We start from the raw sequence: 22,828 nt of genomic DNA, 5'->3' as shown, positions 1-22,828 counted from the left end.
AGATGGGGTTTCACCATGTTGGCCAGGTTGGTCTCGAACTTCTGACCTCAGGTGATTCACCCTGCCTTGACCTCCCAAAGGGCTGGGATTATAGGCATGAACCACTGCGCTCAGCCCATGATTAACTTTTAATATAAGATTATTATTTTATCTGTTGAAATTCTTACTGCTTTAGAGCAATAAAGTATCATCTAAGCATTCTATATTACCAAATGGAAATGAATGAGATAACCCCTAAATACTACCTACACTTAATGATGGAGTTGATATTTTGGTCTACATGAATGTCTACAGTGTACAAAATAACTCCTTCCTTTCTCATACTGAATCAGGTAGAGTAATTATTCTACCGAAGTCTTTTTCAGATTAGGCAAAATTTGTTGAATTCCTGCCCCTTCTACTTTAACTTGTATATATGAGTGTACAAAGGTCTAAAGTCTATTAAAGGCTGCCATGTTAATTTATGGTTCTAATATAAAAACTAAGCCATGCTTAATGTGATTAATACCTAGAACAGGGCTGGAATAGATCCATCATCAATTTTCATTACATAATGAATAAACTGAAAGTTTTAAAATTGCTGCCATAGATATTAATGGTATTTTTCCTAAGAGAGCAAAGTCTACCTTAACATTAACATTTTTACGGTATGTTATAGCAAAAGTTTTCTATTTTTTCTACTCTAACACATAAGCCGATATAATATACTTATCAGTAATATTCAATTACTATAGCAATAATTCTCTCAAAAGAGGCAGCTGCCCTAAGAATTATCAATTATTTTCTATAAAAGGCTTCTGATAATCATATGACTTCAGAAAAACTTAACTTTCTAGAGTCATACAGAAGGAATATCAATAAACTCCTACCTGTTCTGGCATGGCTCCATGTTCAATTCCAGTCTTCAATAATCTGTAGCAATTACCAAAGAGATCCCATTTTGTGAGATCATGTGCACTGAAATAAACAAAAATGCATTTGTTTTATTCTAGAATGGAAAGAAATTTAAATTTGAGCTCAGTTCGAGTGAGTGGAAAAATAAAATAATTTCATTTCGGTTGGGCACAGTGGCTCACGCCCTGTAATTCCAGCACTTTAGGAGGCCACGGCTGGCAAATTACTTGAGGTCAGGAGTTTGAGACCAGCCTGGCCAACATGGTGAAACCCCGTCTCTACTAAAAATACACACACAAAAATTAGTTGGGCATGGTGGTGCATGACTGTAGTCCCAGCTACTTGGGAGGCCGAGGCAGGAGAATCACTTGAACCCAGGACACAGAGCAGTGAAACAAGATTGCACCACTGCACTCCAGTGTGGGTAACTGAGCAAGACTCTGTCTCAGAAAAAAAAAAAAAAAATTTTTTTCATTTCCATAAAGGGAATGCTCATTAAATGCTCAAATGTGAAAGAAAGGTAGAAAGGAAAAGGAAATAAAAAGAGATGATTCTAAGAATTTATTAAAGAAATCACAAAAACAAAACCTCACATATTTAACTCAAAGTTTCTACCACGTGGTTTAAGCTCACATTCTATTCCATATATGGATAAACTCCCTTTATTGTATATATAAAAGTACCTTTTTTGTTTTATTTTTATTTCTTTTAAGACAGGGTCTCGCTCTGTCGCCTAGGCTGGAGTACAGTGGCAAGATCTCGGCTCACTGCAATCTCTGCCTCCTGGGTTCAAGAGATTCTCATGCCTCAGCCTCCTGAGTAGCTGGGACTACAGGCGTGTGCCATGACACCTGGCTAATTTTTATATTTTTGTAGAGATGGGGTTTCACCATGTTGGCCAGGCTGGTCTTGAACTCCTCGACTCAAGAGATCCACCCGCCTTGGCCTCCCAAAATGCTGGGATTACAGGTGTGAGCCACCGCGTCAGGTCTATTTAAAAGTACATTTTAAAGAACTCCATTTACAATTTAAAAATAAAACCACACGCATATTTTTGAAAGAGAGATCTGTATTCCCAAAATGGAGATAAAGACAAAGGAAAGGAAAAATGGGAAAGCTCAAAAACTGCACTATAGCTATTTACTTGGGCTGAGGACTTATGAATGTGATAATGGTAAATTTTTATATTCTCATGAGCTCTACTACTAAAAATAGTCATTCTGACACTAGTAACTTCTGTTTTCAAACGACAGTTTTTTTTCTTTTAATAAAAGTTTGCTTTTCTAGGGAATTCTAAAAAAATTTACTTGCATATTAAGACTTAGATTTTGGAAACTGATTTTTAATTTTGAAGTACTGATCAGTGTAAAAACTATATTCAAACTCTCTTTGGACAACAAAGTTCTTTTTGTCCTTTCTTCATGGAGAAGACCGGCATATCTCATTACAAGGGAAGTGAAAATTACAATTTGACAACACAAATTTCAGTGATCTGAATCTTTCTTCCTTATTCAAATTCACCTGTTCTACTGACATAGTAAGAACACAATAACCAAGCATACAGGAACAATTCAGGAAAAAAGCTCACAAGAGTAACTCATGACTTTCCTGAAAATCTTATTTATTTTTGTCCTTTATGTTAACAAATAAAAATTAGTATATACTTATTGTATACAGCATGTTGCTTTGAAATATGTATAAACTGTGGAATGACTAAATTGAGCTAATTAACATAGCAATTACTTCACACACTTATCATTTCTTTCTTGTGGTGAGAACACTTAAAATCTACTCTTAGTCGGGTGCAGTGGCTCATGCCTGTAATCCCAGCACTTTAGGAGGCCGAGGGAGGAAAACTGCTTAAGCCCAAGAATTTAAGACTAGCCTGGGCAACATGGCGAAACCCTGTCTCTAGAAAAAATAAAAAAAATTAGCCCAGTGTGGTAGCATGTTCCTGTAGTTCCAGTTACTTGGGAGACTGAGGTAGGAGGATCCCTTGTACACAGGAAGTTGAGGCTGTAGTGAGCCGTGATTGTGCCACTGCACTCCAGCCTGGGTGAGAGAGCAAGACTCTGTCACAAAAATTTTTTTTGAAAAAATAAAAATATTAAAATCTACTCTCTTGGCAATTTTCAAGAATATAACACATTGTTTTTAACTATAGTCACCATGTTGTACAATAGATGGGTTGAATTTATTACTCCTAACTGAAATTTTATATCCTTTGACCAATATAAGCCCAACTGTCCTCCAGATTTTCTTTCTTTCTTTTCATTTTTTTCTGAGATGGAGTTTTGCTCTTGTTGCCCAGGCTGGAGTACAATGGTACGATCTCTGCTCACTGCAACCTCTGCCTCCTGGGTTCGTGCAATTCTCCTGCCTCAGACCTCCCGAGTAGCTGGGATTACAGGCACACACCACCACGCCCGGCTAATTTTTTGTATTTTTAGTTGAGACGGGGTTTCACCATGGCCAGGGTGGTCTTGAACTCCTGACCTCAGATGATCCACCTGCCTCGGCCTTCCAGAGTGCTGGGATTACCTGTAGCACTCTAGCTGATGAAATAAGCCTGTCTAATTTGTTAAATACTCATGGGCTTAAACTTTTACAGTATATATTCATTACATTAAATGACAGCTAAATCATTATAGTAAATACATTTTATACCTTAAGTAATTAAATGACAGGCCAGGCACAGTGACTTACGTCTGTAATCCCAGCACTTTGGGAGGTCGAGTGCCAGTGGATCGCTTGAGGTCAGGAGTTCAAGACCAGCCTAGCCAACATGGTGAAACCCATCTCCATTAAAAATATAAAAATTAGCTGAGCATGGTGGCGCACACCTGTGGTCCCAGCTACTTGAGAGGCTAAGGCATAAGAATCACTTAAACCTGGGAGGCAGAGGTTGCAGTGATCCGAGATGGCACCACTACATTCCAGTCTGGGCAAGAGAGTGAGACTGTGTCCAAAAAAAAAAAAAAAAAAGTAGTTCAGTGATAGCAAAACATAAATCATATAATCATCAAGATAAATCCGAATAAAGGAAAAACATCTCAATATTCCTCTAAAATTTCCATTTTTAAAAAAACATCTATTTTGTTTTAATTGAGATAGGATCTGCCTATTGCCCAGGCTGGTCTCAAACTTGTGGGGCTCAAGCAATCCACCTCCCTTGGCTTCCCAAAATGCTGGGATTATAGGTGTGAGTCATCACACCAGGCCTAAAATTCCCATTGTTATTAATGTCAAACACAACAGTCAGTCACTGTGTGCTGGCTGTTACATGTCATTCACTGAATCTATTTTATCTTTCTGTTGTTATTGAGATCAGATCTCACCATACTGCCCATGCTGGAGTGCAGTGGCTATTCACAGGTACTGTCATGGGCCAGTGCCATGATCAAGTGCAGCCTTGAACTCCTGGGCTCAAGTGATCTTCCTTCCTCAACCTCCTCAGTGGCTGGGATCATAGCTCTGTGCCTGCACACTTGGGTTACTACATTTACTTTATTTATTTTTTGAGACAGCCTGTTGCCCAGGCTGGAGTGCAGAGGCGCGATCGCGGCTCACTGCAACCCCCACCTCCTGGGTTCAAGCGATTCTCCTGCGTCTCCTGCCTCAGCCTCCTGAGCAGCTGAGACCACAGGTGCACACTCTGATGCCCAATTTTTGTGTTTTTTGTACAGACAGGGTTTTGCCAGGCTGGTCTCCAATTCCTGGCTTCAAGCAATCTGCCCACCTCGGCCTCTCAAAGTGTTGGGGTTACAGGCATGAGCCACCTCGTTGCCTTTACTTTAAACAAAATAACGTACTTGTGAAAAGAAGTTAACCGCTTTAATGTAGAAAGAACATTGTAAATATCATCATCATCAGCTTCTTCTCCCTATAAAAAAAAGGAAACATCACATCATTACCACAACTTTACTCACATTATAGTATATTACTATTTACTGCCTATTCTTTTGAATTATATAAATAGTATATATTCATTGTAGATCCATAATACAAATAAGCAAAAAGGCAAAAACACCCATAACTCTAACAACCTAGAAATAATTTCTGCATTTTAAATGTTGTGATAAACATGACTTTGAAAAGCTTTCTGATTAATACTATAAGATAAAACCCTTTAAAATTTCTAAGTGAAAGGTATGTACTTGAAAGACTTTCAATGATTATTTCCAATATTTTATTGTCAGTCACTTTTGTAGCTTGAAAATCACAATGAATGAAAAATCATAAATAATGGTTGAGTTCCAATAGTAGGAAAGAGTCTTTCATAAATCAGTTACGTGGTCATTAGAGCACAGAGAACTATGGAAGTCCCAGATTGCCTTACATAGATTGATGAGAGAGAGGGAAAGAGGAAGAAGTCACAGAAATAATTAGAAAATAAGCAATTGGGAGATGCTTGCTGATATCTTGGGCATACCATTGATAAGCAGGCATCCTTAAAAGCAGACTTAATTTGCATGCTCTATTCATTAGCATATCACAATAATTCAGCAATATTAAAATGTAAATAAGGTCCCAGAAATAGAAAATGAGTTAGGAAAAATCAGACTTTAAAGAGACTTTTTTTTGCTGGATGTGGTGGCTCGTGCCTGTAATCCCAGCACTTTGGGAGGCTGAGGTGGGCAGATCACTTGAGATCAGGGGTTCAACACCAGCCCGGCCAACATAGTGAAAGCCCGTTTCTACTAAAAATAAAAAAATTAGCTGAGCGTGGTGACAGGTGCCTGTAATCCCAGCTACTCCAGAGGCTGAGGCAGGAGAATCACTTGAACCTGGGAGGCAGAAGTTGCGGTGAGCAATGAGCTGAGATCGTGCCACTGCATTCTAGCCTGGGTGACAAAGCAAGACTCTGTCTCAAAAAAAAAAAAAAAAAAAAAAATTCTTGAAAGAGAAAAAAAATTCTAGTTTTTATGACAGATTTTTAGAATAAAAATAAGGCATAACCAAGGCTGATCTTTATAGAATACACAATTATAATAAGGTTGCTAAGTTTTGGAAGGGGCAGACAATTCTACTCGATTTCATTTTAAAATGAAAATGCTTTACACACTCAGCTATCTTAAATTCTTAGTCTATATTATTATATGTACACATTAACTTTAGAACAGACCTCTTGCAATAGGTCTTCCACAGAATGATTGAATCGATCTACAAACTCATCAATCAGCTGGCTTCGAGCTATGTCAACTCTGTTCTGGATGGTATATTCTTCACTGCATAAGATGCTATAGGTTTTACTGCAGGCTTCTAGAACATCTGATTCTACATGTTTCTCCACAACAAACTTAATCTGTTTTAATAAAGCATCCAGATGCTGAGAAGACAAAAAAAGAAAAACTGTAATATTTAGATTAATAAAAAATAAAAAATTAGCATCTGTCAAATAACAAGCCTATAAGAGTACATGAAAATAATTCAGTTAATAAAACTATAATAGCTGAATTTCAATTTCACAGTATCATTACCTTTTCCATTCTACCTGTGCTGTAGATTTCTAAATCAAAATACTGTGGGATTTGTAGCAAGTTTGCTACCTTCTCTGCATCTGCAGAATACTAGAAGGAGAAGAAGCAAAGAAAAATACAGTAACTACTTTAATAGTACAATGAAAGCAAACTCAGTGACATAACAAAACTGTAAATGAAACTACCTTTGACAGTAACATAGGAAGTGTAATAATAAAATGTTCAGTCAATTTGTTTCTATCATCAATTTGAGTTTTCCTTTCTTTGGCAGTTAGCACCTAGAAATAAAGTCGGAAAAGAATTAAAGGGTGTTGTGCTAAATTATAAATCCAAAATGTTACATATATTGATGAAGCACTGGCAAATAATATAACCAAAAATTTGAAAGGCTTAATGACTGAAACAAATACATGAAAATTTATGCAAATTTTTACATAACATGCACTACTACCTTATCAAACAGCTAAAGTTTGGGCGAATTGCTATCTGTTTATGTCAAATGAAAATATACACATTTTAATAAAACCATAGTTACCATTATTAAAATACTGAAACCAATCAAACCCAATTTTTCTAGGGTTTTAATCTCAACGTGTTAACAGTGATCTTCCCATGTTAAATATACACACACTTTTTAAAGTAATGCTTTTTAAATACCAACAGAAGTTAATATATTCTCACTTATTTTTAAAGCATACACTAATAATATCTCTGGATTCATTTACATTTGAGTCTCCTTGTAACTAAGCTCATAAATCTGTTATACAGCAATCAACAAAAAAGAGTATAGTTTGTGCTCATGGAACAAATTTAAGCTGATAATGCTCATCACTTTAGCCTGTATCCAACTTGTGAAACCACAGGTGACTCCAAAAATAAAATATTAAAATGCAAACTCAGTTTAACATAATAATTTCCCCTAAGTATTCTGCATTTTAGTATCTTGAAGGGCTTTGCCATCATAATGTCAAATTGTTTTACAGAACAGGAACATTCCAATATAAATTGCCACTTTATAAATGTGAACCCCAATGTTTAAGAATATGTGCAAGAAATAATAGCACTGCCTATTTGTTGTTCAGTCTTTTATTTTTATTTTTATTTTTGAGACAGAGTCTTGCTCTGTCACCTAGGCTGGAGTGCAGTGGCACGATCTCGGCTCCCTGCAACCTCTGCCTCCTGGGTTCAAGTGATTCTCCTGCGTCAGCCTCCTGAGTAGCTGGGACTATGGGTATGTGCCACGATGCCTGGCTAATTTTTGTATTTTTGTAGAGATGGGGTTTTACCATGTTGACGAGGCTGGTCTCAAACTCCTAACTTCAAGTGATCCACCACGCCCAACCTTGTTGTTCAATCTTTTAAGCATATAAAATAATCACCTGTGAATGATCTACCAACCACTGTGTTTAGCTCTGCACAAAGCAATTAAGGGAACTACATGTATGTCTAGGAATGTATTCAAGATATTGAAAAGTCTTGAAATTCATTTGACAATGTATGAAACGTCTAAGGATACTGATTTCAGGGAAATGCTATTTTTGATGGCACGATCTTTTTATTTATTTATTTATTTTTGAGACGAAGTCTCGTTGTGACAGCCAGGCTGGAGTGCAATGGTGCGATATTGGCTCACGGCAACCTCCGCTTTGCTTCCTGGGTTTGAGCGATTCTCCTGCCTTAGCCGCCCAAGTAGCTGGGACTACAGGTGCGTACCACTATGTCCGGCTAAGTTTTGTATTTTTGGTACAGACGGGTTTTCCCCATATTGGCCAGGCTGGTCTAACTCCTGACCGCAAGTGATCTGCCCACTTCGGCCTTTCAAAATGCTGGGATTACAGGCGTGAGCCACGGCACCCAGCCTGAGTGGTCATTTTGTTAGACACGCTACACACTTGAACTCATCTAGTCCTCAAAATACCTCTGAGGGGATAACAAAAATGGTATGACACCTACGAAGAAGGAATTTGCCAACATCTAACAAAATTGTACACATATGTTTCCTCTGACCTAGTAGTACCAATTCTATCTCACCAACACACCTGGTACAAGTAATGAGATATGCATACGATTATTCATTATTTCTTTTTTTTTTTTTTTTCCTGAGACGGAGTCTCGCTCTGTCGCCAGGCTGGAGTGCAGTACTGCAATCTCAGCTCACTGCAACCTCTGACTCGCTGGTTCAAGAGATTCTCCTGTCTCAGCCTCCCGAGTAGCTGGGATTACAGGTATGCACCACCATAACCAGCTAATTTTTGTATTTTTAGTAGAGACGGGGTTTCATGTTGGCCAGGATGGTCTCAATCTCCTGACCTCGTGATCTGCCCACCTCGGCCTCCTAAAGTGTTGGGATTACAGGCGTGAGCCACCATGTCCAGCTGATTATTCATTATTTCTAGTAGCAAAAGACTAGCAACAGTCCAAAAGACTGTGCATAGGTGAACTTTCAGTAGTGCATCCATCTAATAGACACTATACAACCAGAAGAAAATGAAGACCTCCAAATAAAGATATGAACTGATTTCCAGGATACACTGCTAAAAAAAAGAAAGGTATAGAATAGTGTATAAAGTATACTATCTTTAGTAAAAGATTAGGGGGTGAGTGGAATGGGAAATATGAATACATATATCTGTATGTGTACATGCCTTTACCTATTTGTGCAAAATGAAACACCTGAAGAATAAACCAGAAACGAATAAAAATGGTTACTAACAAGAATGAGGTGTAGAGAAAGGTATATAAATAAGACTTCTCTCACTACATCTTTTCACATGTTTTTGACTTTTTAACTATGTAAATGTTTTACCTATTTCAAAAAAATAAGTTTGGGAAAAAACTCATAAATTTGAAGAGGTAAAACCCCTGTTAGGCTAAATTTAGGTCAAATATAAAAATGAATGTATGATTTAAATGTATATACACAAATATACATTTATTACTCTGTCTACTAAAAGTACCTAGCAGAAATCATAAGCAATTAACAGTAAGTACATCCTCTTAACTGAGTACCAGTATTTTAATCTTTAAATACTACTCTGTATTAAAAGGAACCATGGCTCATTGGAGAAATGGCTGATTCTTGTGCTAGTGTGGAATCTAAAATTCAAGTAAATCTCAATGATCCCTACCTTCCTTGTATTCATGCCCTTATACAACCTCGTCCTACAATGTATAAAGCTGACTTGTATAACCAATAGGATATTTTGAAAATGATATTGTGTAATTTTTGAGGTTATAAAAGACATGGCAGTGTCTACCTTATTCTTTTGGATCATTCACTCTAGGAAAAGTCAGCAGCCATGTCATGAAAACATTCAAACAGTCCTATAGAGAAACCCACATGGTGAAGCACTAAGATCTACCAATGGTCAGCACCAACTTGTAAGCCATTGTGGAAGTGGATTCTGTAATTCCAAGTCAAGTCTTCAGATGCTAAAGCCCAGGCTAATGTCTTGACTGCAACCCTATGGAAGCCCCTAAGCTAAAAGAATAGTTAAGCTCTTCCAAAATTTCTGATCTACAGAAACTGTATGAGATAATAAAGGCTTATTATTTCACACATCTTTAACTTTGGAGTAATTTGTTACACTGCAATAGATAACTACTCAAGCAGTAAAGGTAGAAAGTGAACCTGGGGCATCTTGTTTCCCAAGAAAGCAAGAAAGTAATTAAAAAAGAAGAAGATATGTGAAAAGGACAATAAATTAGTATGAAGGGGCTTATCACTAGTCAAAGGTGGGACAGCACATAATTTAGAGACTATTAAGGAAAATTTCAGAAACATTCAAAAGCAGAACAATAACCATTAGCCCTGTCATTCTTGTTTCATTAATTCTCCTGCAGTTTTTTTTTCCCCCCAAGGCATTTTAGGGCATATCCTTGCACATTTGTCCCTTGAACAACACAGTTTGGAACTACATGGTTCATTTATATACAGATTTTTTTCAATAAACATATTGGAAAACTTTTTGGAGATCTGCAACAATTAAAAAAAAAAAAAAAACTTGCAGACAAGCCATGTAGCCTATTGGAAAATCAAAGCAAATTTAGATTCATCATGATGTATAAAATATATGTAGATATTTAACATTCACTACTATAAAATATATACGAATCTATTGTAAGAACTTAACATTTATTAAAACTTACACACACACTTACAGGCTGTACATGGCACCATTTGCACATGACAGCAATGTGAATAAAGATACAGTATTATGGCTGGGAGTGGTGGCTCACGCCTGTAATCCCAGCACTTTGGGAGGCTGAGACAGACAGATCACTGGACATCAGGAGTTCAAGAGCAGTCTGGCCAACATAATGAAACCCCAACTCCAGTAAAAAATATAGGCCGAGCATGGTGGCTCACGCCTGTAACCCCAGCACTTTGGGAGGCTGAGGCGGGCGGATCATGAGGTCAGGAGATGGAGACCATCCTGGCTAATACGGTGAAATCCCGCCTCTACTAAAAATACATGCCTCTACTAAAAATTAGCTGGGCGTGGTGGTGGGCACCTGTAGTCCCAGCTACTTGGGAGGCTGAGGCAGGAGAAGGGCGTGAACCTGGGAGGCGGAGCTTGCAGTAAGCCGAGATCACGCCACAGCACTCCAGCCTGGGCGACAAAGTGAACTCGTGTCTAAAAAAGAAAAGCTTATCCACCATGATCAAGTGGAGAAGAGCACATCCCTGGATGCAAGAAATTTTAGTTCAACATTAGCAAATCAATGACATGACCAGCATATAAGCAAGAGACAAGACAAGAACCACATGATTATCTCAATTAGATGCAGAAAAGGCTTTTGACAAAATTCAACAGCCAGCTAAATATAAAAGCAGCTCAATGGTCCCGATTATTGATGGAGCAGTGCCTCAAAATAATAAGAGCTATTTACTTGTTGGCAATATCATACTGAATGGGCAAAACTGGAAAAATTCCTTTGAAAACTGGCACAAGACAGGGGATGCCCTCTCTCACCACTCTATTCCAACATAGTGTTGGAAGTTCTGGCTAGGGCAATTGGGCTTAAGAAATCAGGGGTGCTGATTGGGAAAAGAAAGAAGTCAAATTGTCCCTGTTTGCCAGATGACGGGTGTATATTTAAACCCCATTGTCTCAGCCCACAAAATCTCCTTAAGCTGATAAGCAACCAGCAGAATCTCAGGATACAAAATTAATGTGCAAAATCACAAGCATTCTTATACACCAATAACAGACAAACACAGAGCCAAATCATGGAATGAACTTCCATTCACAATTGCTTCAAGAGAATCAAATACAGAATCCAACTTACAAAGGGATGTAAAGGACCTCTTCAGGAGAACTACAAAACCACTGCTCAGTGAAATAAAGAGGACACAAACAAATGGAGAACATATGCCATGCTCATGGATAGGAAGAATCAATGTCATTGAAAATGGCCATACTGCCCAAGGTAATTTATAGATTCAATGCCATCCCCAATAAACTACCAATGAGTTTCTTCACAAGAATTGGAAAAACTGCTTTAAAAGTTCATATGGAACCAAAAAAGAGCCACATCTCAAGATCCTATAAGTCAAAGAACAAAGCTGGAGCATCCAGCTACCTGACTTCAAGAAACTATACTACAAGGCTACAGTAACCAAAACAGCATGGTACTGGTACCAAAACAGAGATATAGACCAATGGAGACAGAACAGAGTCCTCAAATAATACCACACACATCTACAGCCATCTGATCTTTGACAAACACAGAAAAAAGAAGAAATGGGGAAAGGATTCCTATTTAATAAATGGTGCTGGGAAAATTGGCTAGCCATAAGTAGAAAGCTGAAACTTCAAAGGATCCTTTCCTTACTCCTTATGAAAAATTAATTCAAGATGGATTAGAGACTTAAGTATTAGACCTAATACGCAAAATCCTAGAGGAAAACCTAGGTATTTCCATTCAGGACATAGAGCATGTCTAAAAACACCAAAAGCAACATGACAGCAAAAGCTAAAATTGACAAATGGGATCTCGGTATTAAACTAAAGAGCTGCACAGCAAAAGAAACTACCATCAGAGTGAACAGGCAACCTACAGAATGGGAGAAAATTTTTGCAATCTACTCATCTGACAAAGGGCTAATATCCAGAACCTGCAAAAGAACTCCAACAAATTTACAGAAAAACAAGCAACCCATCAAAAGTGGGCCAAAGGACATGAACAGACATTTCTCAAGGACATTCATACAGCCAACAGACATATGAAAAAATGCTCATCATCACTGGCATCAGAGAAATGCAAATCAAAACACAATGAGATACCATCTCACACCAGTAGAATGGCGATGTTAAAGTCAAGGAAACAACAGGTGCTGGAGGATGTGGAGAAATAGGAACACTTTTACACTGTTGGTGAGTTTATAGCTAGTTCAACCGTATATGGAAAACAGTGTAGAATTCCTCAAGGATCTAGAACGGTGTATGACCCAGCCATCATTACTGGGGATATACCCAAAGGATTATAAATTATGCTGCTATAAAGACACATACTGCGACATGTTTATTGCAGCACTATTCTAATAGCAAAGACTGGAATCAGCAAATGTCCATCAGTGACAGATTGGATTAAAATGTAGCACATATACACCATGGAACACTATGCAACCATAAAAAAGGATGAGTTTGTGTCCTTTGTAGGGACATGGATGCAACTGAAACATATTCTTAGCAAACTATCACAAGAACAGAAAATAAACACATGTTCTCACTCATAGGTGGGAACTGGTTCTTGAGATCACTTGGACTCCAGGAAGGGGAGCATCACACACGGGGGCCTATCATGGGGAGGGAGGGAGGGATGCATTGGGAGTTATACCTGATGTAAATGTGAGTTGATGGGTGCAGCAGACTAACATGGCACAAGTATACATATGTAACAAACCTGCATGTTATGCACATGTACCCTACAACAAAATATAATAATAATAAATAAATTAAAAAAAGAAAAAAGGCTGGTAGCAGTGACTTACGCCTGTAATTCCAGCACTTTGGGAGGCCGAGACGGGTGGATCACGAGGTCAGGAGATCGAGACCATCCTGGCTAACACGGTGAAACCCCGTCTCTACTAACAATACAAAAAATTAGCCGGGCGCAGTGGCTGGCGCCTGCAGTCCCAGCTACTCAGGAGGCTGAGGCAGGAGAATGGCCTGAACTCGGGAGGCGGAACTTGTAGTGAACCGCGATCGCACCACTGCACTCCAGCCTGGGGGACAGAGTGAGACTCCGTCTCAAAAAAAAAAGAAAAAAAAAAAAAAAGAAAAAAAAATACAAAAACTAGTGGGGTGTGATGGCACGCACATGTAATCCCACCTGCTCGGGAGGCTGAGGCAGGAGAATCGCTTGAACCCGGGAGGCAGAGGTTGAAGTGAGCTGAGATCACACGACTGCACTCCTGCCTGGGTAACAGAGCGAGACTCCATCTCAAAAAAAGAAAAAAAAAGATATCGCATTAATCATAAGTGTACAGAATCAACTATAGTATACATTCCACTACAATAATATTGTACACATCTACTGTTGCTATTGCAGTGAGCCCAAGTATTGCCAAGTATTTACTAAAAAAGTCCCATGGCACTAATCATCTTTGCATGAACAGTTGGTCTCTCCAGTGAATTGTGTATCACAGTCAAAAGTGATCTTGTGGTTCTCACTTATCATGTTTAGTGCAATACCATAAACCCTGAATAACATCATGGGACCCATATGTGCTACTAGTGATGCTGGAAGTGTTCCCAAGAAGCAGAGAAAAGTTATTACAAGAAAAAATTTAAAGAAAAAAATTAAATTGCTTGATACGTCTGTAGCTACAGCTGCCCACCATTTCAAGATAAATGAATCCAGTATAAGGACCACTGTTAAAAAAAAAAAAAAAGAAAAAATTTCGTAAAGCCATCACTGCTATACTAGCAGGTGCAAAAACCATTGTACTTTTTGCAAAATACCTTTTTATTTCACATTAAAAGTACAGCTTATATATGGGTGCAGAATTGCTACAAAAAAGGCACACCTATACTCATATGATTCAAAAAGAGTAAAGTCATATAATGACAACTTAAAGCAAAAGGAAGGTGAAGGTTACAAAGCTGGAGAATTTAAAGCCAGCAAAGGATAGTTTGATAATTTTAGAAAGAGGTTTCACTTTAAAAATGTTAAGAGAACAGGAAAAACAGTTTCTGCTGACCAAGAGGCAGCTGACCACTCTTCAAGATGCCATCAAGAAAATCGCTAAAGAGAAAGGATATCTGCCTGCACAGGGTTTTTTTTTTTTTTTTTTTTTTTTTGAGACGGAGTCTCGCTCTGTCACCCAGGCTGGAGTGCAGTGGCCAGATCTCAGCTCACTGCAAGCTCTGCCTCCCGGGTTTACGCCATTCTCCTGCCTCAGCCTCCCGAGTAGCTGGGAATACAGGCGCCCGCCACCTTGCCCGGCTAGTTTTTTTGTATTTTTTAGTAGAGACGGGGTTTCACCGTGTTAGCCAGGATGGTCTTGATCTCCTGACCTTGTGATCCGCCCGCCTCGGCCTCCCAAAGTGCTGGGATTACAGGCTTGAGCCACCGCGCCTGGCCTGCACAGGTTTTTAATGCAGATCAAAGTGCCCTACTCTGGGGGGAAAAAAATGCCACAAAGGACACTTATTAGTAAGGAAGAGAAGTGAGCACCACTTTAAAGCAAGAAGAAATAACATTAATCTACTCATTTGTGCAAATGAAGCTGGGTTTATGATCAGGATTGCCCTTATCTGTAAAGCTGCTAACCCTCAAAAGCCTTGAAGGGAAATGATAAACACCAGCTGCCAGTCTTTTTGGCCAGTAATGTGTAACAAGGAGGCCTGGACAACAAGAACCCCTTTTCTGGATTGGTTTCCACTGACACTTTGTCCCTGAAGCCAGCAAGTACCTTGCCAGTAAGGGATTGCCTTTTAAAGTTCTTCTGATAACGGACAATGCCCCTGACCAACCAGAACCCAGTAAGTTCAGTGCCACAGGCATCAAAATGGTCTACTTGCTCCTAAACACAATATCTCTAAATCAGCCGACAGATCGGGGGTTCATAGAACCCTTAAAAGTCATTAAACATACTACTCAAAGGAAAAGACTGTCAACACTATTGAAGAGAACCCTGATAGAATATCATGAAAGTCTGGAAGAATTACACCACTGAAAATGCCATTGTTGTTTTAAAGTCATCAAGTCCCCCCAAAAATAAATACCTGTTGGAGAAAACTGTGTCCAGATGTTATGTATGATTTCACAGAACTTATGACAGAACCAATCAAGAAACACATCAGAGATTATGGTTATAGTATAAAATGTGGGGAATGAAAGACTTCAAGATATAGATCTTAGAGAAATTAGAGAGCAAATAGACACCAGCCAGGAATGATGGCTCACGTCTGCAATCCCAGCACTTTGGGATGCCAAGGTGGGAGAATCACCTGAGGTCAGGAGTTCAAGACCAGCCTGGCCAACATGGTGAAACCCTGTGTCTACTAAAAATACAAAAATTAGCTGGGCGGGTGGCAAGCACATGTAATCCCTGAGACAGGAGAATCGCTTGAACCCGGGAGGCAGAGGTTGCCGTAAGCCGAGATCACGCCACTGCACTCCAGCCTGGACGACAAAGAGTGAAACTCTGTCTCAAAAACAAAAAAGACATTACATCAGAGGAACTAATAGAGGATGACTTGATGGAGATGAGTGCTTCTGAAGTGGTGCCAGATGATGAGGAAGAAAATGCTGAAGAAGGGGTGCCTAAATTAACATTAGATAATTTGGCAGAAGAGTTCCAATTATTCAAGACTGCTTTTGCTTCTTTGGTGACACAGACCCTTGTATTACGAGGGCACTGAAATTAAAGCAAATAGTGGAAGGAGGATTGGTATCACACAGAAACATTGTTAGAGAAATGAAAAAAGCAAAAAGACAGAAATTACAATGTATTTCTGTAAACAGAGAGTGCACCTGCCTCTCCTTCCATCTCCATCTCTTCTGCCTCTGCCACTGGAGGCAGCAAGAGAAAAACCCTCTTCCTCCTCCTCCTCAGTGTACTCAATGTCAAGATGTCAAGGATGAAGACTTTTATGTTGATCCAGTTAACAAATAGTAAATATATTTTCTCTTCCTCATGATTTTCTTAAAAACTTTTTTCTCCTCTGGCTTACTTTATTGTAAGAATACAGTGTATAACACATATTACATACAAAATGTGTTAATCCATTGTTTGTGCTAACAGCTTTAAGGCTTCTCATCATTTAGGCTACTAGTAGGCTACAGTAGTTAAGTTCTGGGGGAATCAAAAGTTACATGTGAATTTTTAAAATTTTAAGATTCATAAAAAGTTTCATAAATTTTGTATGTCATCCTTGCACAGGGGCCATGCTCATCTTCTCTGTATTGTTCCAAATTCAGTGTATCTGGTGCCAAAGTGAGCACACGTGGAGTTTTGACTGTGCAGGTCAGTGCCACTAACTCCTGCACTGTTCAAAGGTAAACAGTATATAATTTCACCCTTAAATATTTCAGCATATGTCTCTAACAGATGAGGACCACTATAATTCCTCTGCTTTTATTTTTAAGTATGAATAATTACTGTAGGGATTATAATATACATTTTTAACTTATAACTGACTTCAGGTTGATATTGAATTAATTATAATAAAACATAGCAATTTTGCTCCAATATAGTTCCATATATTTTTCCCTTTTGTGTTACTCTTGTCACATATATTTATGTTATAATCTCAACACTATAGTGCTATAATTATTGATTTAAATCAGGGGTATCCAGTTCGTTGGCTTCCCTGGGCCACAATGGAAGAACAATTGTCTGGGGCCACACATAAAATACACTACCACTAATGACAGCTGAAGAGCTTAAAAAAAAAAAAAAAAAAAACCAGCAAAAATATCTCATACTCTTTTAAGACAGTTTACAAATTTTTGCTGGGCTGCATTCAAAGCCATCCTGGGCCACATGCAGCCTGTGGGCCACAGGTTAGACAAGCTTGATTTAAATAATTTCATGTTCTTTCAAAGAAATTAAGAGAAGGAAACAGACACACACACACACACACACAGCCTTTTACCTTTTACATTCACTCACATACTTACCATTTCAGATTTACACTCTTCCTTTTTTTTGGAGACAGAGTCTTACTCTGTCGCCCAGGCTAGAGTACAGTGGGGTGATCTCGGCTCACTGAAACTTCTGCCTCCTGGGTTCAAGCAATTCTCCTGTCTCAGCCTCTCGAGTAGCTGGGATTACCACGACCAGCTAATTTTTGTAATTTTAGTAGAGATGGGGTTTCATCATGTTGGCCAGGCTGGTCTTGAACTCCTGACCTTAGGTAATCCACCTGCCTTGTCCTCCCAAAGTGATAGGATTACAGGTGTGAGCCACTGCATCCAGCCCATTCCTTCTTTTTTCTTTTTTCATTCCTTCTTGTGGATTTGTTTTATCATCTTATGGTATTCTTTATGGCTTGAAGGACTCTTTTTTCTTTCTTTTTTTTTTTTTTTTTGAGTTGGAGTGTCGCTCTGTTGCCCAGGCTGGAGTGCAGCTGCACCATCTTGGCTCACTACAACCTCCGTTTCCCGGGTTCAAAAGATTCTCCTACCTCAGCCTTCCGAGTAGCTGGGACTACAGGTATGTGCCACATGCCTGGCTAATTTTTTTATTTTTAGTAGAGATGGGGTTTCACCATGTTGGCCAGGCTGGTCTCGAACTCCTGACCTTGTGATCCACCCGCCTCAGCCTCCCAAAGTGCTGGGATTACAGGCGTGAGCCACTGCACCCAGCTGAAGGACTTCTTCTAGTATTTCTGGTATGGCAGATCTAGCAACACATTCTCCAAATTTCCCCTTTCTGTTTCTCTGGTAATGGTTTTTTACACTTCATCTTTGGAAGACAATCTTACTAAATTTATAATTCTTGGTTGGCCATTTTGTTGACTTTCATTGAATATGTTATTCCACTGTCTTCTGTGCTCCATTGTTTCTGATAAGCTAACTCTTAATCCTATTGCTACTGCTCTCTATATTAGTTGTTTATCTCTTGTTGCTTTCAAGATTTTTTTGTCTTTGTCTTTTAACAACGTGACTATGTTGTGTCTACATGTGGAACTTTTGTGTTTATTTTATTTGGGTTTTGTTAAGCTTCTTGAATCTATAAATTGTCTCTCATTAAATTTGGGAGGTTTTCAGTGATTTCTTCAAGTATTTTTTCTGCCTCTATCCTTCTCTCCTTTCCTTCTGGGACTCCCATTATACATACTTCAGTGCACATGATGGTGTTCCACATATTTCTGAGGCTCTGATAATATTTCTTCAATCTTTTTTCTTCTCTGTTCTTCAGAATGGATTTCTATTAATCTTCATGTTTTTCTATTGTTTCTTTCATCATCTTAAATCTGCTAATTAGCTTATTCAGTTAATTTTAAATTTTTGCATTGTACTTCTCACCAGAAATTCCATTTGGGTTTTCATAAACCCAATTCCATTTGGGTTTTCATTATTTCCATAATATGGAAAACTCAAATTCCTATTGGGTTTTCATATATATGAGATTCTCTACTTCTTGTTTTCATATTTTCTTGTAATTCTTTGAATGTATTTATTAAAAGGCCTCTGAAGTCTTTGCCTGCTAAATCCAACATATAGGCCTACTGAGAAGCCATTTCTATTGTCTGCTTTTTTTCCTGAGTATGGTCACATTTTACTGTTTCTTTGCATGGTTGTAGTTTTTCTTGAAAGTAGACATTTTTGGATAATACAGTAACTAAGGATTTTAATTGTGTTTTGCTTTTTTTGGTTTTGTTTGAGACAGAGCCTTGCTCTGTCACCCAGGCTGAAAGGCAGTGGCATGATCTCGGCTCCCTGCAACCTCTGCCTCCGGGTTCAAGTAATTCTCCTACTTCAGCCTCCCGAGTAACTGGGACTACAGGCCCTTGCCACCCTGCCCAGCTCATTTTTGTATTTTTAGTAGAGATGGGGTTTCACCATGTTGGCCAGGCTGGTCTTGAACTCCTGACTTCAAGTGATCCCCCACCTTGGCCTCATAAGTGCTGGGATTACAGGCATGAGTCACTGAATCTGGCGGATTTCAATTTTTAACTATAGATTTTAATTTTTTGTAATTATAAAAGTTTCCAATTTTTTAAAGGGAATCTTTAACGTAAACTGAATAATCTGTTTCCTCCATAGTGAGTTACTTCTGCTATCTCTGCTCAGAATTTTTATTCTTACTTTTGTTTTTTAGCCTGTCTTCCTAGGAGTCCTCGTTGTGTTTGAATAAATTAGTAGAGTCAACCAATCATTTGGGCAGAAGTTGTGTTCAAATATTGCAATATTTGTGGCTTCAATCAGGCTTCCACCCCTCTGAGAAATGATCTGTTGTTGGTTAGGGAGCATGTTCAGAGTTCACCCAGTTCTTAGATTTTGCTTGACTTTTACTTTCCATTAACGTCTCTAACATTTCCTAGTCAGCCAGGGATGTATGGAGAGCACAGCTAATCCTTTCATAGCATTCTCATTTCTAAGATTTGGCAGTTAAATTTTCGGCTGGTCCAGTACTCTTACCACAACCCCAGATTATTGAAGCTGTAAGTTTTTCCTGTTTGTTTGTGGGCTTTTATTACTTGTCCATGTTGAATCCATTCTCTCTGACAGGAAAGCTTAGGGTTTTTGCACACAGTGCCATTCTGGTAACAAACTACAGATCTTACCGACCAACCATGGGGATACATGTGTATTGACAAGAAGGCCACAGACTTCCGCTGCTTTTACCTGAAGCTCTATCAATTTTTCAGGAAAAAATATTTCCCACTGTGTGTGTGTGTGTTTTTTTTAATCTTTGGTGAATTTCCAGAGCCCTGATGTAATGTTTTTGACAATACATTCTAGTTTTTTAATACTTGCTTTTTGCGGACAGATTTGCCTATCTCTTCAAACCAACAGAGCCAGGAGTCTCTTCATCTATGATTATCTCAACTCATCTCTAATATAAATACCTCTATTATTAGTCCCATATTACAGATAAGGAAACTAAGACATACAAAAATCATTCATCTATCTAAAGATTATATAGCTGCTAAATAGAAGAACTTGCAAACTAGGCATTTTGCTTCCAGAGCCTTTAGGTATTTTTTTTTTTTAATAGATATAAAAATCCTTAAAATACCATATAAGTACAATAACAGAAGCAGGTATAGGTGCTATAGCAGCATGAAGGAAAGAATCTATTTTTGGAAACTGAGTATAGCAGATAGGATATAAAGATGAAGCACCAGAGTCCATCATTTATAAAAATACCATGTTTTTAGGGATACAAATATCAGTAAAATTTCCAAATATTTAAGACAGTTAATTGCATTAAAAACCTTTTAGTAGATTTCTCACTAATTTAACTTACTCTCTTGCCAGTACCCCTTCCCACTGGAGGATGTGCCTCAGCAGCTTGACGAATTGTACAAACCATTAGCTCTATAAGAGCACTCTCTTGACGATCAGACATTGCTAAAGTAAAACAAAATACATGAGCATGAGTAGACAGTTTTACAATAATCATGTATTAAAAATGAACATATTATAAAAAAACTGAAAACATTCTATTACTGCTTATTTTAAAGACTAAAGTTAAGCTCTGTACTTTGCTATTTCTTTTTTTTTTTTTTTAAAGTAATTATGTGCTTGCTGTCATAAGTCAAACAGGAAAGAGATACAAAGTAAAGAATAAGAGGATAAACTCTGGTCTCTTCTAAAGCTACCTTTCTGACTTAGGCAATTCTAAAATTTTACTGTGTTTCCTTCTACATAATTTCAAACCTCATATAATAGGACGTTTTTAATAAAAAAGGCTATGCCGTATGTTTTTAAAAAACTTAACAGTTAATATTTTTCAAGTCAATATACACATATTATAATTATCTTAATAAATTACTATCTAATGTATGTACCATAATTTAGTCAGCCTTCTACTTATGGTCATTCAAATAATTTCCTGACTTTTGACACTGAACAATGCTTCAATAAACATCATTAATAGACACATATTTATGCAACTGATACATTTATTTCTGTACAATAATTCTCCAAAGAAGAAATAATGGATTCAAATGGCAAGATCTTGATACTGAGAAATCATAAGATTAATTATTATAATGTATATCCCCAACTGCAATGTTATGAATGTTTGGTTCCTTATATCCCTGTGAACACTAGATGTTAATAAACCATTTTAATTTTTGCCAGTCCAATGGTTGAAAAGGGGTATTTGGTTATCATTTTGCTCCTTCCTACCTACTAATTAGTTAAGTGGAATATATTTTCTATTTTTCCCTAAGATTTGTCTATGTTTATTCTTCACCCGTTTTTGCGCTACTATTCACCTTTCTTATCAATCTGAGAACTCCTGTATGGTAGGGGTAGTACTTTTTACTTTTTGAATGATGCAAGTATTTTCTCCCGGTTTGTCATTTGTTATCAGACGCTTCATGGTATCTTTTGTCAGACAGAAATTGTTATTTTTTTTTTTTGAGACGGCATCTCACTCTGTCGCCCAGGCTGGAGTGCAGTGGCCGGATCTCAGCTCACTGGAACCTCTGCCTCCTGGGTTTACGCCATTCTCCTGCCTCAGCCTCCCGAGTAGCTGGGACTACAGGTGCCCGCCACCACGCCCCGCTAGTTTTTGTATTTTTTTTTTAGTAGAGACGGGGTTTCACCCTGTTAGCCAGGATGGTCTTGATCTCCTGACCTCGTGATCCGCCCGTCTCAGCCTCCCAAAGTGCTGGGATTACAGGCTTGAGCCACCGCGCCCGGCCAGAAATCGTTAATTTTTTAAAAGTCACATCTGTCTCCTTTTGTTTTATGGCTTCTGGGTTTCTTATACTGCCTTCAAAGATCTGTCTTGGAGGTTACACTAATATGTTCTTCATTTTCTTCTAATTTATTTCGTCTTTTGCTGTCTCATGTGCTCGCTTGCTCTTTTGCTCTTCCTTCCTTTCGCTTTTTCCGTCTCTCTTGCTTTGGTATTTTTAACCTATTTGGCATTTATTTCTGACGATAGTAGGTGGGCCTGTTTATTCCCACCAAATAGCCAGTAGTCTCCACCACTGTTAAACCAGATTTCCCTTTTTAATTTAAATGTCATTTTTAAACATGGTTCAGGTATTTTTGGATTCTTTAGTTTCACTAATCTATTTGTATATTTCTGTGACAATGCTTTACTGCTTTGATTATACTAGACTTATGGAGTAATTTGTTATAACTTAATATGTAACTTAATTCAACCAACTTGAATATATAAGCAAGTTTCCCTTATCTAGCCCTTTTTCTAAAATTTTGTGTAATTTCTATAATGCTAATAGCAATTAATTTATTAAGAATTTTCTATGTCTAAAGCACTATCATAGGTAGCTTATATTTAATAACTT

At 38.1% G+C, this 22,828-nt stretch overlaps 1 protein-coding gene and 1 non-coding gene across 3 annotated transcripts in view; both read right to left on the bottom strand.

Moving 5' to 3' along the window:
* Window positions 1-22,828, bottom strand: part of STAG1 (stromal antigen 1) — a 327,523-nt gene that overhangs the window by 79,030 nt on the left and 225,665 nt on the right. For both annotated transcript variants that reach the window (XM_031663744.1, XM_031663743.1), the window contains 6 exons: window positions 20,809-20,912; window positions 6,560-6,652; window positions 6,375-6,464; window positions 6,020-6,223; window positions 4,707-4,777; window positions 870-957 (listed from right to left, as the gene is read on the bottom strand). In XM_031663744.1, the coding sequence (XP_031519604.1) occupies window positions 870-957; window positions 4,707-4,777; window positions 6,020-6,223; window positions 6,375-6,464; window positions 6,560-6,652; window positions 20,809-20,912 (650 nt within the window). The remainder of the gene's footprint in view (window positions 1-869; window positions 958-4,706; window positions 4,778-6,019; window positions 6,224-6,374; window positions 6,465-6,559; window positions 6,653-20,808; window positions 20,913-22,828) is intronic.
* LOC116273915 lies at window positions 16,725-16,832 on the bottom strand. The gene has a single exon (XR_004182418.1). It is a non-coding gene; the product is annotated as a U6 spliceosomal RNA (small nuclear RNA).

The sequence above is a fragment of the Papio anubis genome, chromosome 2, assembly GCF_008728515.1.
Source record: "Papio anubis isolate 15944 chromosome 2, Panubis1.0, whole genome shotgun sequence".
In the NCBI taxonomy this organism is placed as follows: Eukaryota; Metazoa; Chordata; class Mammalia; order Primates; family Cercopithecidae; genus Papio; species Papio anubis.
The sequence above is the reverse complement of the archived record's forward strand: the minus strand, read 5'-3'. Positions and strand labels throughout refer to the sequence as shown.